The 14,267-nt window shown below is 56.7% G+C and overlaps 6 protein-coding genes across 6 annotated transcripts; 3 read left to right on the top strand and 3 right to left on the bottom strand.

The window, feature by feature from the left end:
- Positions 1-438: 438 nt before the first annotated feature.
- Positions 439-1,383, top strand: MAM_02543 (FMN-binding split barrel; the record flags this gene model as incomplete). The annotated part of the gene is made up of 2 exons (XM_040821342.1): positions 439-1,155; positions 1,249-1,383. 2 exons carry the CDS (start codon positions 439-441, stop codon positions 1,381-1,383), a joined length of 852 nt encoding a protein of 283 aa, XP_040680756.1.
- Positions 1,384-1,632: 249 nt separating this feature from the next.
- MAM_02542 (Cyclic-AMP phosphodiesterase, class-II) lies at positions 1,633-3,282 on the bottom strand (the record flags this gene model as incomplete). The annotated part of the gene is made up of 2 exons (XM_040821341.1): positions 1,633-3,111; positions 3,241-3,282. The coding sequence occupies 2 exons, from the start codon at positions 3,280-3,282 to the stop codon at positions 1,633-1,635; spliced, it is 1,521 nt and encodes a 506-aa protein (XP_040680755.1).
- A 2,104-nt stretch (positions 3,283-5,386) lies between these two features.
- On the top strand, positions 5,387-6,436 carry MAM_02541 (Fatty acid hydroxylase; the record flags this gene model as incomplete). Its single annotated transcript, XM_040821340.1, has 1 exon — positions 5,387-6,436. The coding sequence occupies one exon, from the start codon at positions 5,387-5,389 to the stop codon at positions 6,434-6,436; it is 1,050 nt and encodes a 349-aa protein (XP_040680754.1).
- A 502-nt stretch (positions 6,437-6,938) lies between these two features.
- On the top strand, positions 6,939-9,470 carry MAM_02540 (uncharacterized protein; the record flags this gene model as incomplete). Its single annotated transcript, XM_040821339.1, has 1 exon — positions 6,939-9,470. One exon carries the CDS (start codon positions 6,939-6,941, stop codon positions 9,468-9,470), a length of 2,532 nt encoding a protein of 843 aa, XP_040680753.1.
- Positions 9,471-9,834: 364 nt separating this feature from the next.
- On the bottom strand, positions 9,835-11,097 carry MAM_02539 (sideroflexin-1; the record flags this gene model as incomplete). The annotated part of the gene is made up of 3 exons (XM_040821338.1): positions 9,835-10,658; positions 10,742-10,875; positions 10,994-11,097. 3 exons carry the CDS (start codon positions 11,095-11,097, stop codon positions 9,835-9,837), a joined length of 1,062 nt encoding a protein of 353 aa, XP_040680752.1.
- Positions 11,098-12,325: 1,228 nt separating this feature from the next.
- MAM_02538 (Zinc finger, C2H2-type/integrase, DNA-binding protein) lies at positions 12,326-14,030 on the bottom strand (the record flags this gene model as incomplete). The annotated part of the gene is made up of 3 exons (XM_040821337.1): positions 12,326-12,929; positions 12,991-13,230; positions 13,288-14,030. The coding sequence occupies 3 exons, from the start codon at positions 14,028-14,030 to the stop codon at positions 12,326-12,328; spliced, it is 1,587 nt and encodes a 528-aa protein (XP_040680751.1).
- Positions 14,031-14,267: the final 237 nt, after the last annotated feature.

The following is a 14,267-nucleotide window of genomic DNA, read 5'->3' as shown; positions in this document are numbered from 1 at the left end:
CTAACCCTCGACCACGCTACTCCGTACACATTGTCGCATCAGATACGTTACCCTAGATGGGGCAAGACAAGACTTGACTCGTCAAGGCGCGATGCAACCCCATCGCGGCCGGCATTTCTAATTTGTAACCATTTCTAATCGCCCCTCCCCCATCGCGGGCCTTTGAGACAATCCACAGACGTGCACCGAGTCGACGTCGGTCAACCGGCCTTGACTCCATCGGGACGCATTGCATCATGACCACGGACGCTCGGCCTGCCTCTCGCCTCACGATCCGCGGCCTCTCGCACGACACCAGGCGCTTATAAACGAACCCTCGCCCCCTTTCTCCCCCAAGACTTCCCAGATCCGACCCCCATGCGCCCTGCGTCCAGCCTGGCCCGCCCGTCACCGTCATACCGCCTCCGGCGCCCTCGCGTCCCCCAGTCCGCCTTCAGCATGTCCGCCGCCGCCCACCAGCCGCGACCCGACTTCAAAAAGGCCGAGTCTTCGCGTCCGCCCGCGACCCCGGCCTCCTTCACCGTCACGAGGACCATCCTGCCGGACTGGACGTTTGGCGGCGGCGCAAACACCCCCGAGCAGCCGCCGCCGCCGCCGCCGCCGCCGCACGTCTCCATCGACCCGTACGAGCCCGGCCGCCCGCCCCAGTTCAACTACAAGCTCCTCATCTCGAGCATCGTCCCGCGCCCCATCGCCTTCCTGTCGACCCGGTCGGGCCGCGACGGCGCCACCAACCTCGCGCCCTTTAGCTACTTCAACATGGTGAGCCACGACCCGCCGCTGTTCGTCGTCGGCTTCTCCAGCCCCCTCGCGTCCGCCAAGGACTCCCTCAGGAACCTCGTCGACACGGGGGAGTGCGTCATCAACATCATTTCCGAGCCCTTTGTCGAGGCCGCCAACTCGACCAGCATCGACGCCCCGTACGGCACGTCGGAGTGGCCCGTGAGCGGCCTGACCGCCGAGGAGTGCGACGTGGTCGGGTGCCCCAGGGTCGGGGAGGCCGTTGTCAGCGTGGAGGCCAAGCTCGACATGGTCAAGGAGTGGGAGAGCAGGGTCTCGGGCAACAAGACCGGGACCATGGTCGTGCTGGAAGGGGTCAGGTTCTGGGTGAGGCAGGACGCCCTCAACGAGGACAGAAACATGGTCGATCCTGCGGTGAGTCGTGTCGCCTGTCTCTCTTCTCTCCCTTTTGTTTCCCCCCGACTCGTCGTGCGCTGCGCTGACCGAAGTCGACCCCCCCGTCGCCAGGTCTTGAGACCCGTCGCGAGGATGGGAGGCATCACGTACGCCAGGACAATGGAAGCCTTTGAGCTGCCAAGGCCCAGGTTTGAGCAAGACCTCGGCGGACACGAGGGACTGGAAAGGGTCAAGAATCGCAAATGAGCCAGACTGCTCCGCTGTCAAGCCGTGCGATCCTGTCCCCGGCCAGGAACACGTCGTTGACGGCGGGACATGAATGATTGACCCCACAGATGGTATAGATTTGGGATATAGACTTGCGAAAAGTATCCTCGAAAGGTCATCCACTCATTCGTCGTGACACGTCCAGTCGCCAAGCGTGCAAACGAAGCAGAAACTCTAGCACACTCCCCTGTCCCCGGGGCCTCTTTTCTGGTTTAAAAAAGAGGCGGGCTAAAAATAAAAGCTCATTCCCGACTTGGACATGACGAATTCACATCCGAGATTCATTTCCTTCTCATAGTCCTGTAACTGTTGCAATATTCTATCGCCCACTCTTGGTCCATCTTCCAGCCGTTCCTTGACGTGAATTATGACCACCTTCAGGCCGTCTAGCGGCTTGCTTTCAACCGCTGGGCCCGTTGGCCCAAAGTGATGCAGCGACAGCTGGTCGGTAGGCGTCGCTAGATGCGGTGTGTCGACGTGGTCCGGTGACGGTCCCCCCTGTCTGAGGGCTGCTGGCTTCACTGACTTTGGTGATACAGGATCATCACTCATTGAGCCTCGTTTGTTTAGAGGGTTTCGTCGATGATTCATGCTGTCGTCGATACTTGAACGTTTTCGCTTTTTGCTGTCAGGGTCTCCAAGCTTCTGTGCAACTTCAACCTCATTCGCCAACGCCCGTAATTCATCCATGATGAAGTACGGCTTCAAGTGCCCAAACAATCGGTCATTGCTTTGAGAATCGTCGTATGAACATTCAATAAAGATTGCACTTAGTATGCCGGAGACAACCCTGGAAGCAGCTTCCTGCCAGACGTACAAGTTCCGCGGACTGAGGGAAAGGCTGTCGGGTTCCACATCTCCGAATATTAGAATCTCGCGGCGATGTGATTGATCCCTGATAAAGTAGGCGCTGGAGTCATACACGCAGACCTTTTCTGGCTCGTTGGCGGCACTAAACTGTGGCGATGACACTGCCGAGAACGCAGCTTGACTGAGCAAACCAGGGCCCTTGGGCGTGTGCTGCATCGACGAGTGTTGATGAATATCTCTTCTGGGTGTTTGCGACGAAGCGTCGTGGCTGCCAAATCGCGTCGACACACTAGAAGCGGAGCCTCTATGAGGATGCTTCTCGATGCAGTGGCCGTGACTGACACTCCAGGTCTTGACTAACAGACCGTCGCACACTTCCATGTAGCCCTTGGCCTCCCCATCTCCGAGGGCTGGGCTGCCACCTTCAACGAGCCTCAGGTAGGTGAGCAGACCGGCACCATTGTTTTCGTCGCTTAAATTCGGCCAAATGACGTTATTAAATATGTGCTTCTTGAATGCATGAATGGTGCTGGGCAATCCAGCCAGCTTCTTGGGGCGCGTCCCCGGTAAACCGGCGGTATTGATAACAAAGCCGGAGATGTGATCGAGATGGGGATGAGTGATGAGATATGTGTCTACCAAGGAGCCAGTCACATGAGCTGCATTAGCAGCTGCTGATGCATAGGGTAGCTCCAGCCCGGCAAACGCGCCGGTGCTCAGTGTGAAGGGTAAGTTGGCAGGTGGTGTGGACGGGTAAGATTCTTGCAGGAGACGGGTGATGGCGGAGAGATGGACGCCTGCGTCGACGGCGATGATGGATCCTTTGGACCATCGCTGAGCGACGGATCGCACCAAAAATGCTGTGATGTTGGATTCTTGCGGGCCTCCCCCCGAACCCTAGGGCATGTCAGCGATCACACACATGTTGATAACCAGCACCCAGAAAGGCCGACGAGGGCGAGCGCATCACGAGTCAGAAGCAGCGGCTGGTAAGATTTTCAGAGTGTGAGAAATTAGGTGACGTACCAGAATAATGACCTGCAATGCAGGATCTGCAATCTCTCCCATCGCCAAGAGAGGCCTCTCCAAGCGTGCTGCTTCCAGTCCGTCCTTGTCCCGCTCAAAGGTGCGATTGCTGGCCGGTGGCGCAGATATCCAACGACTTGTCAAAATACGTGGTCGCGTGCTGATCTGCTTCCCAGAGGGAGGTCATCAAAATCATCAAGCCGGCATTCATGAATGCCAGAGAGACTGCGGCTGTGTCCTTGTCGTCGAAGGCCGCACGTGATGCTGATGTAGATGGTGACTTGACAGGCTACAGTAGCTCTTTGTGGCGGCGCCCGCTGCTTGGTTTCACCAGACAGCAAGCTTTAAGCTCTCAAGTTGTCGTCCAAAACTCGCTCTAGCCAGCCGGAGACCAGTGGCTTATCTGGATGGCCAGGACGTACTCCGGCTACGATCTTTGTTCAAATGTGACAGGTCCCGCAGGTGTTGGTGTCTCAGGGCAAGATCTAAATCATGGGGCACAAGGGTGAGACGAACTGAACCATTGATGGGGCCGGCGACGGGGCAGCGGCCGTGGGTGTCAAGTTGTAGTCAATGCAGGAGGGCAACAACATACGTTGTATTCCCCGCGTGGCTCCGTAGGACTTGTGGTTCGCAGGATCTACCGTTGACGTCTTGGGATTGGAGGTTGGGGAGTCGGGGCCGGAGATGCCGTCTATTGATACAACCAAAGAGCGCAGACGTGGCTGAGCCTTTTTGTTATAGCAGTCTTCGTCTTCGCGTGCTACTCAGTAGACCCTTTTTGCTACTCCTGGAGAGAAATTAGAAAACGGTTGAGCAGTCAACAGTCCGGCATAATGGAGCGTTGCATAAAGACGACCCAAGCACAGATCCTGCGGTGGTACGTACCGTTGCCCTATCGTGGGAGGGACTGGATCAATCCTGGGTGAATCCTGGACCCCGAACATGCGAGGCGAGCCAGGGCTCCATGTCGGTGGCTTCGGCGATCCCGCAGACTGGTGTGAAGCTGCCACGCTGTCGGGGTGGCATTTCCATCCCAGACGAGAGCCCCATTCCTGGTCGCCTCGTGTGGACTCGAGACTTGAACTGTGCAATGCAATCGCTCCTAGGAGCCCCCATGTTCATACATGTATGCGTGTCCACTCGCCTGAGTGTCGGGAGGCATCAGGTTATGGAGTACTCCGTACGTGGGCAATGCTTGACTCGCCTGTCAGCTGCTAGGTCAGTCGGGCTGCAGAGTGCTGGCACAAATTTCTCGGCACGGCGTGTGGTATGGTGTCGTTTGTCCAAGTAACTACCTGGGCAAGAGGCAAGAAGCCCGCCCGTGAGCAGCACCGCACCTTCCAGCTTGAGCACCCGCATCCGCGGGCCATCAGTCAGCAACATTCACACTGCGGGCCTCCGACTTGCCCCAAATTCAGATTTCAAAACATCACACTCGGAACGGAGATACATTAACTGTTCTTTGAGCTCGTGTTTCCATCTACCAACTTCCCGCTGAGAGGAACTTATTCGAATCTAGTAATCGAGTTTGATACGACCCGGTCGCACACTCAAACAAAACCTGGACAATGATTCAAAAAGATCCCTCCTCGTCAATCCTCCTCTTACTCGACGGCAGGGCTTCTCTTTCGAGTGCAAGTTCAGAACGGCATCTCACGAAGAGGCCCATGGCCGGGCATGACCGGGCCGAGGAGAACGGAATACCGAGGACATTGTGAAGTGCCTTGCCTAATGCTGTCTTTGTTGTCACAGCTCTTGGCTGGCACATGTCAAACAAAGCCGTGCACTTTCACCTTGGCGTCACCAGATCTGATGATCCTGGGGAGGAACGGAATACGGGGGAACTCGATGAACGGGAGGGCTGCGGCGTTCAGCAACAGCACATCGTATTCCTTGCATCAATAGCGCTAACTCGAGGGTCTGTCCCGATCGCCATATTGCCACTAACCCGAGCTTGGCCCACGATGCTCTGGACGGAGCCGGGCGAATTTCTGGAACCGCTTGAACTAGCATGGCTATGAAGTAACAGCATGGCTATATGGCTATAAATTATAAGCAGCAATCGCGCCTTTTCAAAGCTCCTTGGGTTATTTGACATGGACAATTGACCTATTGATTATTTCTCAAGTTACTTCAATACACCATGGAGGTGAAACGCAACCCCAAAGACTCGATGAAATCTACTTGGCGGCGCTCTCCTCGCTCTGAGTGGACCATCTACCATCGTCTCATAGAAAGACTTGACATTCATCACGCCTATCTCGACAAACCCGTGCCAGTACATTCAAAAGATGACCCGGTGCCATACTTGCCGGAATGGCAGGTGCACAGATGGATCTTGATCCATGCCGCTGTCCCCTTGGCTATTCACCAAGCTGTTGTTCATTTCACAGGACGCAATCTCAGCGTAATCGGTGCATTTGCTCTATACCACGTCTTCTTCTCACTCAATGGCATCCGCGAGATGCGACTTCTCCGCCATCTAGGCCACACCTACGGCTTCCTTGACGGAGACAAGCATGAACGAGATGGCGTGCCGGACGTTGGAGTCAAAAAGGTCTTCATGTCAATATTCTCGGCATCCAACATTCGCCCCATGCTAGTCGTTATGCTCGCCTACAGAAAGAGCCAGCTCCCTTCCTCCATGAGCTGGGCATGGCTCCCCGTCGAAATTGCACTATACGGCCTGGCGGTCGACTTCTGGTTCTACTGGTACCACAGACTGATGCATGACGTGGGCAGCCTGTGGCAGTTCCATCGCACCCATCACCTGACCAAACACCCCAACCCCTTGCTGAGTCTGTATGCGGATGGCGTCCAGGAAATGTTTGACACGATTGTCATTCCGTTGCTTGCGTTCTACACCATGAGGAAAGGATTTGGGTTGCCCATGGGCTTTTACGAACTGTGGATTTGTCACCAATACCTGCTCTTTACAGAGGTCATGGGGCACAGCGGGCTGAGAATTTATGCGACTGCGCCGACACCACTGAGCTGGTTGTACCGATGGCTTGGGGTAGAAGGTATCATTGAAGATCATGACTTGCATCACCGCAATGGTTGGAAGAGCAGTTTCAATTACGGCAAGCACTCGCGTATTTGGGACACGATTTTCGGCACGACGACGGATCGGGTGGAGTGCCAGGCGGGAAATATCGACCATGTCAACACAGCGTCAATTCCGATGTGGTGAGGCTTGCTGGTAAAGAGTGGGAGATGATGTATGGGTAAAGCAATGGAATCCCTAGTAGTACATAGACGTTCTTTGTCAAATTATTCCCGGCCATGCAAAATTCAATTGATGCGCGGTTATGTCATTTATCAAGAAGCAACTGGCGTGCTCTGAGCCTCTGACAATGCCAAACAGTTGCCTGTGGCCAATCACTGTTGACCGTTGGTTCCCAGGAAAAAAAAAGGAAAAAAAAAAGCATTCGCCTCGTGGGGCGGCAAAGCTCGATGCAAGCTACGCGTGTGGACATGCTTACCTTGACATCCTCAACATCGTCCCGCCCTTGCTGATGGAAAGATGCGGCGCAAAGGGTTTGCGCACTAATTGTCTGCTCTCGGCGTCCTTCCTCAGCCGGCGACACCTTGAAATCGCCCACTACGGGGTTTTTTCGTCGGCTCGTCGACGTCCTGCGCAAAGATACTCGAGGCTGTTCCGAAATACACGAGGCCACCGCGACAGCTCAATAATGACCACGACGGTCGAAGTCGCGACAGTTCCGTCGTCCGATACTCCAGGAACATGCATCTACCTGCACCATGACAAGAGATCGTACCTCTTCGGCCAGGTGGCTGAGGGCACACAGCGAGCCTTTGGGAGCCGAAAGATTCACATGGGGACCACCGAGCACGTCTTTCTTAGCGGCAGCATAGGTTGGAACCAAATGGGTGGTCTGTTGGGATATCTTCTCAGTGTTGGCGGCGCAGTCGATGCGGCAAGGGAACATGCTGCCACGGAAAACGTCAAGAGGAAAGAAAAAGGCCAGAAGCTGCTGAAAGCCGCCACTCACGAGGGCATTGGTGTGCACGGGGGGGACAATCTCTGCCACATCTTGGCTGCCTGTCGACCAGTCATCTTCCGACAACCCATATGCGTAAAGCCTCACGAATTTCGGGACGATCCTCGGGGCATTGACCCAACCAACACAGAACCCGACTGGGTAGATGACGCCCTCCGGGTGTGGAAAGTGCCCGCCAGGAGGGCCAGGTCAGCCAGTCCCCCGAAACGATGCCACGGAGAAATTTCAGACGAGGACGGACATTCGCAGGACACAAACTCGAAAGGGCGATCAGTGGTTTCCGATCCAGATGTGGCCTGTATGGTTGTGGAGCGGATCATGTTTAGCGGCAGCCTCAACAACAGATCAGTCCTGTTACCTCGAAAAGTTGGCGATTTAAAGCCTGCAGACAAAGCTGTCGTCGTTCAGGGAAAGACCCTGAGAGCTTATCGGGGGCCTTTTGCTTCCGATGGCGCCGAGCTCCCAGATTCAGACCACACTGCCTGGGTGTTTCCCGAGCCTGGGGACGCAGCTGGGGACGGGAAGAATGAGGACGTCCTGGCCATCAACCATTTCCCCCTGCCAGAAACTGCCTACGGGGACACTTCAATTTCCTACATCGTCAAGTGCCATGATCGAAGGGGCAAATTCAATGCCGTTGTTGCAAGGGAGCTTGGCGTTGAGCCCCGAGACTTCAGGCTGCTTGCCGCAGGGCAGTCCGTCCAAGGCAAGGACGGCAAGGCGGTCACGCCCGATATGGTGCTTGGCGAGCGTCAGCCTGGAAAAGGCATCATCATTGCAGACATTTCGTCCCCGGACTTTCTCGAGTCTTTCATGGAACGGCCAGAATGGGAGTCTCCAGGGATCATGGAGCACATGTGCGTCATGTACTGGATTCTGGGCAGCGGTTTGGCCTCTCACGCGCGAATTCAAAAGTTCACCGAGAAGCACTCCCACATGAGGCATGTTTTCTGCGCACAAGATACATGTCCAAACATGATTACACATCCCGGCGCCGCCGAAATCCAGACCAAGCTGCACAGACTTGATCCCGAACGGTTCCCTTTACCAAAGTTCGACAACACCATCAAGCATCCTGCTCCTCCCGCCGGGTCGCCCGTGGAGTTCGGTCGTGCGGGCAAGAAATTCCAGCTCATGCCTCGCCTTGCCTTTGACGACCAGGCAATGGCCCCATTCCCGGACCTGCTGGGCGCCGCGAAATCGGTAGACGAAGAGCTGATGGCCTTGGCCGAAGAAGCCAAGTCGGAGGCAACAGAAGCCGGCTTCCTAGCCCGAGTGGAAGAGACGGAAAGGGACATGCCCAACCGAGACGCCGAAATAATCCCGTTGGGAACAGGCTCGTCCATGCCCAGCAAACACCGCAACGTCTCCGCGACGCTGATCCGAGTTCCCGGCATAGGGAACTACCTCCTCGACTGCGGCGAAGGCACCCTCGGCCAGATCCGCCGCGTCTTCGACGCCCAAGACACGGCCGACGTCCTCCGCAACCTCAAGTGCATAGTCATAAGCCACGTCCACGCCGACCACCACATGGGGACGGCGTCCCTCATCAAAGCCTGGTACGAGCAGTCCCTCCACGACGGCACCAACGCCACGCTCGCCGTCTGCTGCATCGGCCGCTACCGCAGCATGCTCGAGGAGCTGTCGCAGGTCGAGGACCTGGGCTTTCACCGCCTTCGCTTCCCCACCTGCCCCTTTCCGAACGGCAAGGACCGCGACATGACCACGGCAGAGGACCTCGGCCAGGACAACTTTGGCCTCGCGTCCATCAAGCGCATCCCCGTGCCCCACTGCTGGCGCTCGTACGGCACGCAGCTCGAGTTGACGTCGGGCCTGCGCGTCGCATACTCGGGCGACTGCAGGCCCTCGAGCGCCTTTGCCCGGGGCTGCAAGGGAGCCCACCTGCTCGTGCACGAGTGCACCTTCGGCGACGACAAGCAGGACCACGCCAAGGCCAAGAAGCACTCCACCATGGCGGAGGCGCTGTCCGTAGCACGAGAGATGGGCGCCCGGAGGACGCTGCTGACGCACTTCTCGCAGCGCTACTCCAAGGCGGACTCGCTGAGGCGGGACCGGACGCACGCCGAGGAGCACAACGTCCTGCTGGCGTTCGACCTGATGAGGGTGAGGCTGGGGGACTTTCAAAAGGCGGCGTGCTACGTCCCCGCCGTGCAGAGGCTGATGGAGAAGCTGGCGGACTAGACGTCGTAGACGTGTACATACTTTGGCCTCGGACAAGAGACGCGCGCCGTGGCAGGGAGGGAAGCGCGTCATACCAAGGACGCCTTGTGGTCGCTGTCCTTTGATGCGTTTTTTTCCAACATGGGCCAATGCCAACACGATGAAGCAAGCGGGCTTGTATTTAGAAAGCAAATCTACTCTTGGAAATATCTACCATCTCGTCGTCTCTCGTCTCTGTGCTGCTGTTCGCGGCAACAAGACGACAAGATGTCATGAGAAAACAGGGCGAATAAATCACTGTGCTCGCGGCGACTATGCAATGGATCTAGCCAACGTCTAAGGGCAGCCCTTCCCGGACAAAGCCCACTCTCTCTCTACTTGCCCTCTACAGCCCCCTGTTGAACCACACCTTGCCGTCGAGCCCGCCTCTGCCCCTGAACTCGTCCTCCAGACTGTCCGCCGAGATCTCCTGCTGCTGCGGAAAAACAGCCAGCGCGAGGGGGAGGACGGCAAACGACGTGGCGGCGATGAGGACCAAGTTCAGGCCGACGGGGATGGCGGCGGCCATCCGGGGGCGCGACCGGACGGAGGGGCGGTCCATGAGGTTCCTGTACCAGGCCTGCCTGGTCTGCACGTGGTACAGCACCATGGGGGGGATGATCATGATGGGGGAGCTGTTGAAGACCCTGCTGGCGGCGGTCTCGTAGACGGCCAGCTTGGCGGCGCGCCGGCTGCGCCCCAGGCTGGGCACGTCGCGCTCCGACTTGCCCTCCGCGCGCAGCCTCTCCTTCTGGTCGTCGGACAGGACGGGCCGCACGTCGATGCCGGTGGCGATTTCGCCGCGGCGCATGAGGTAGGCGTTGAGGGCGCCGGCGGAGGCGACGGCGGCAAAGGGCACCAGGCGGCTGAGGATGTTGCGCGTGGCCGGGGCGACGCGGAGGCGCGGCACGAGCGCGTTGAGGCCCAGCGCGACGGAGCACGAGGCCGACACGGCGACGGCGTACGACTTGGCCAGCGTGGCCGTCGACATGGGCGACGACTTGTTGGCGTTGGCCGAGTTGATGGCCACGTTGACCGACTGGTTGGCGACTTGCCAGGCGATGATGCCGGGCGTCTGGAGGCCCGGCTGGAGCATGCCCGCCGTGACGACGAGGTTGGTGATGACGAAGGAGGACATGCGGAACGGGAGGAAGACGGGCTCGCCGGTGTCTTTCGGGCGGGCGAGGCCGGCCGCCTCAGTTAGTAGCTTGTTCTCGGGACCGCTCGTCGAGGTGGGTGGTGGTTTGCCATACCAGGGTGAAGCGTCGAGTCGACCACCTTCTTGGCATGCCATAGCTCCGGCGTCATTTGCGCAATCTTGCCCGTCTTGTAATCTGTGACGAGCTGCTTGGCGCGCTCGAGGCCGCTCGTGCCGGCGAGGAGGGTTCTGCCCGCGGGGAGTTAGCCATGCTGATGAGAGGGCGGCTCCGAGCGAGCACTGGCGACGGATGGCCCTGCTCTCGCGGCCAATGCCAGTGTCCCGAAGTTTTCGCACCGCCACTCACCTCGGATCTGTCAAGCCCACGGCGTGCTTCACCCGGCCGAGATACGTGCCCAAGTCATACTGCGAAACCGGCAGGTCCCTGGTCCCTGGCAACGAGGCCGACATTGTTGCCGTGTCGGCCGGTGCGTCGTGGCCCTTGGAGTCGGGTTGTCGGCGGCGGGCCCGATGCTGCTCAATGGGCGGGCGCCGGCTGTTTTGTCGACTCGGCAGCGAGGGCCAGAAACGAGACCGGTGGAATGGAGATGTGAGATGTGTTGTCCGTCGGAGTCGCAGACCAGGCCGGCCCGGACCGGGCCAGACGTCATCTGGCGTGTCGCAATGGAAATTTTTTTGCGCCCGAACCACCCTGTGGGGACTGCGGCTCAGAAAAAGGCAGGAACGACCGCACTGCAAATGCATTAACCCTAACCCACAAAATCGACCCAGCGTAGGCCTTCAGGGATGAATATTGACGTTGGCTGCAAAGGATAGTTTCCAAGTTGGCAATAGCAGATCCTATGTGCTACTCTATGCTAGGAAATCTCGCGTTACTCATGACAGATGACTAGGCCAAATACGAAAATCTGTCTGAATCCAAATAGCCCAATAACAAACATGGTAAAAGTAATAGCAACAAAATAAAGGCCACAAAATATGCAGAGTCAATGTATAAAATGTATATATAAATATAATAAAAATAAAAATAAAAATAAAAATAGGAGTGAGAATAAGAGGAAGCATAAGAATGGAAAACACAATCTGTCTGTCGTTTCACGTCATAATAGCCTCATCTCGTCTCAGACACGCGTGGCATCACTGTAGTTACGTCCCTCCTCTGAAGCAAAAAGTCATCATCGCATGGGGCCAACTGTGCCCATGCGGCTCAAAGCCGGCCCCATCGGCCCAGTACAAAAGTCGACAAACCCATAGTCTCGGGAATAAATCCCGAGGTCGGTTCTCTGCCTTCTCCCCATCGGGGCCTACGGCTACTCGCGCGGAAAAGGGAGGGAAAAGCATCCCTCTCCCCAGCGCAGCCAGATTCCCGTGACTCCCGAGCAAAAATCTGTTTTGCTGGTCTGGATGGGGAACCACTTTGTTCTCACCCGAATTGCCTTTTGCCATTCTACTGGGTGTCCTTGTCCAGCTTGGCAAGATTGGGCGTGACTTCCTTTTCTTTTTTTCTTTTTTCTTTTTGTTGGAAAAAAAAAAAGGGAAGAGATTGCGTTGTGCCCAAAAGTCAAATCTCCATCCCTGCACTGATTAACATCAGAGCCCTCCTTGCTTTGGTACGTTAGCAGCTGTGTCGAGGCGAAACTTGTAGCGGCAGGGTCACATGAGACTTACCAACTCCCATTCAACCAGTAGTGTAGTTCCTGCGGTTCGTATCGGGCAGGATGTCCGCGCAAGTCACGGCATTCCAGTCCGAGGTCATCTTGGCCATGAAGGCAAGGCGCTTCTGCATCTCTCCGATTTGATGCAGGTTGCGGGCGTCATCAGGCTTGTTTAAACTCCGGCAAAGATCTTCGACAGCGCGTCGCTGGTCGAGCCACTGCTCGACAAGAGGCTTGGCGGAGACCTGCTTGGAGTCGGCTGCCGGCATCGACTTGAGTGTGGCCTTGCGAGTCCCGCTTTGCTGCTCCGCGACCTCGGTCTTTCTCTTGCGGCCCTTGGCAGATTGTCCGTTGGCGGCAGCGGCGGGTGGTGAACCACCAGAGCTTCCGTGGTCGTTGTGGACGCGCTTCATGTGATCGCGGAGATTCCATTGACGGGGGAAACCGTTGCCGGGAACAGCACGCTCGCAGCCCTCATAGATGCAGAGAAACGGCTTGTCGCCGTGTCCATGCAGTCCGTGGGCCTCGCGTTCGTGACGCAGAAGGCATGCGGTAGAGGAGAAGCGAGCCCCTTCGCAAGACTCTGCCTTGCAACGGTACGGCTTCAGGTGCGAGTCCACAAATTTGCTACAGACTATTTGTTAGTTCAAGCTCAGGCTGGGGGACACTCCGAGGCCGAATGACTTACTCGTAGTTGCACTTGAGCTTCTCAGGTTTGTGGTTGCAGCAGTTCTGCCCTTCCCAGGGACAGTGGAAGAGACCATCAGACCCAGGGGTGGCGTTCTTGTAAAGCTTGTGGTCCCGAGCCGAGGACTCTCCATCGCTTCCGTGTCTACGGAAAGGATATCCGTTGGGCATGGCTACGCCTTCCTCAATCTTTGGGCCGATATTGCCCTTGTCAGACGCGACAGAGACCTTGCGCTCCGCACTGGTCAAAGATGTGTAAGACGGCTGTTCAGTATTTGTACTCAAGTATTCAACATACCTGGGCGATTCGCCAACAATTTCAGGTGAAGAGTTGGGGCTCAGCGCTGAGGGCAGCCACACGTCATCAACAGTGGCAGGGGAGGAAGTCCGGGAGATGGAGCTCGAGAAGCAGTCCCATGAACCCGGGGACGAGTTGTCTGGCAAGACTGACTCGGGACCCAAATGCATGTGCGCAGGCACCATGTGCATGGGGCCGGCTTCAGTGACAGCAAAGGCACCATTACCGCCATATTTACCACCATCAGCGGCAATGTTCATGCCAAGCCCGATCTCGGGCCAGTACACGTGGGAAGATGCGGCATGGGCGTCAGCAGCCACCAAGAGGCAAGAGTTCATTCCAGCCATGGTTCCGGCGGCGGTAGCAGCAGCGTGGGATACGTTCCTGAAAGCGGCCACATTACCTCTGCTCAGCTGGGTAGATTGAGAGAGAGACGAGCCACTTGATTGACTCGAATCTGCTCTAGACATGGCTTGAGCCATAACCGAGCTTTGTGTGGTCCTAGGGTTTGTCCAAACAGATTCCACGGAGGGGGGTTGTTCTAGCCTCGAGCCTCTGGGAGTAGTATGGCCAGATGTGAAAAGATAATCCTCGGCTTCTCCAGAATGTGATGATCCATTGTCCGGGAAATCCTGAAAATTCTGGTGGCCTTCTGTAGTGGTTCCCCATGACTGCCCGTTCAACAGGTCTGCCGATGGTTCTGTTTGAGCAAATGAAAACATTCCAGTGGCATTTGAGGCCATGGATGACTGAGGGTAGCTGTGATCAATGCCATGGTTAGTATTTCTACACTACGTTTTGGTTTTTCCATGTTGAACAGGTTGAAATAAACAAGATAAAAGCACAGAGAACAAGATGAGATGCTAGCCGGAGTCAACTTTGATACTGGGATGACGTTAGCAAAATGTCCCTCAGGTCGTCAGGGAATGATTGTACAAACCCGGCTTTGTACACATGTACAACTTGTCAAGTGCATGTTT

Source organism: Metarhizium album (assembly GCF_000804445.1).
Source record: "Metarhizium album ARSEF 1941 chromosome Unknown scaffold_4, whole genome shotgun sequence".
In the NCBI taxonomy this organism is placed as follows: domain Eukaryota; kingdom Fungi; phylum Ascomycota; class Sordariomycetes; order Hypocreales; family Clavicipitaceae; genus Metarhizium; species Metarhizium album.
Note: the sequence above shows the minus strand (reverse complement) of the source record. Positions and strands in the feature narration are given on the sequence as shown.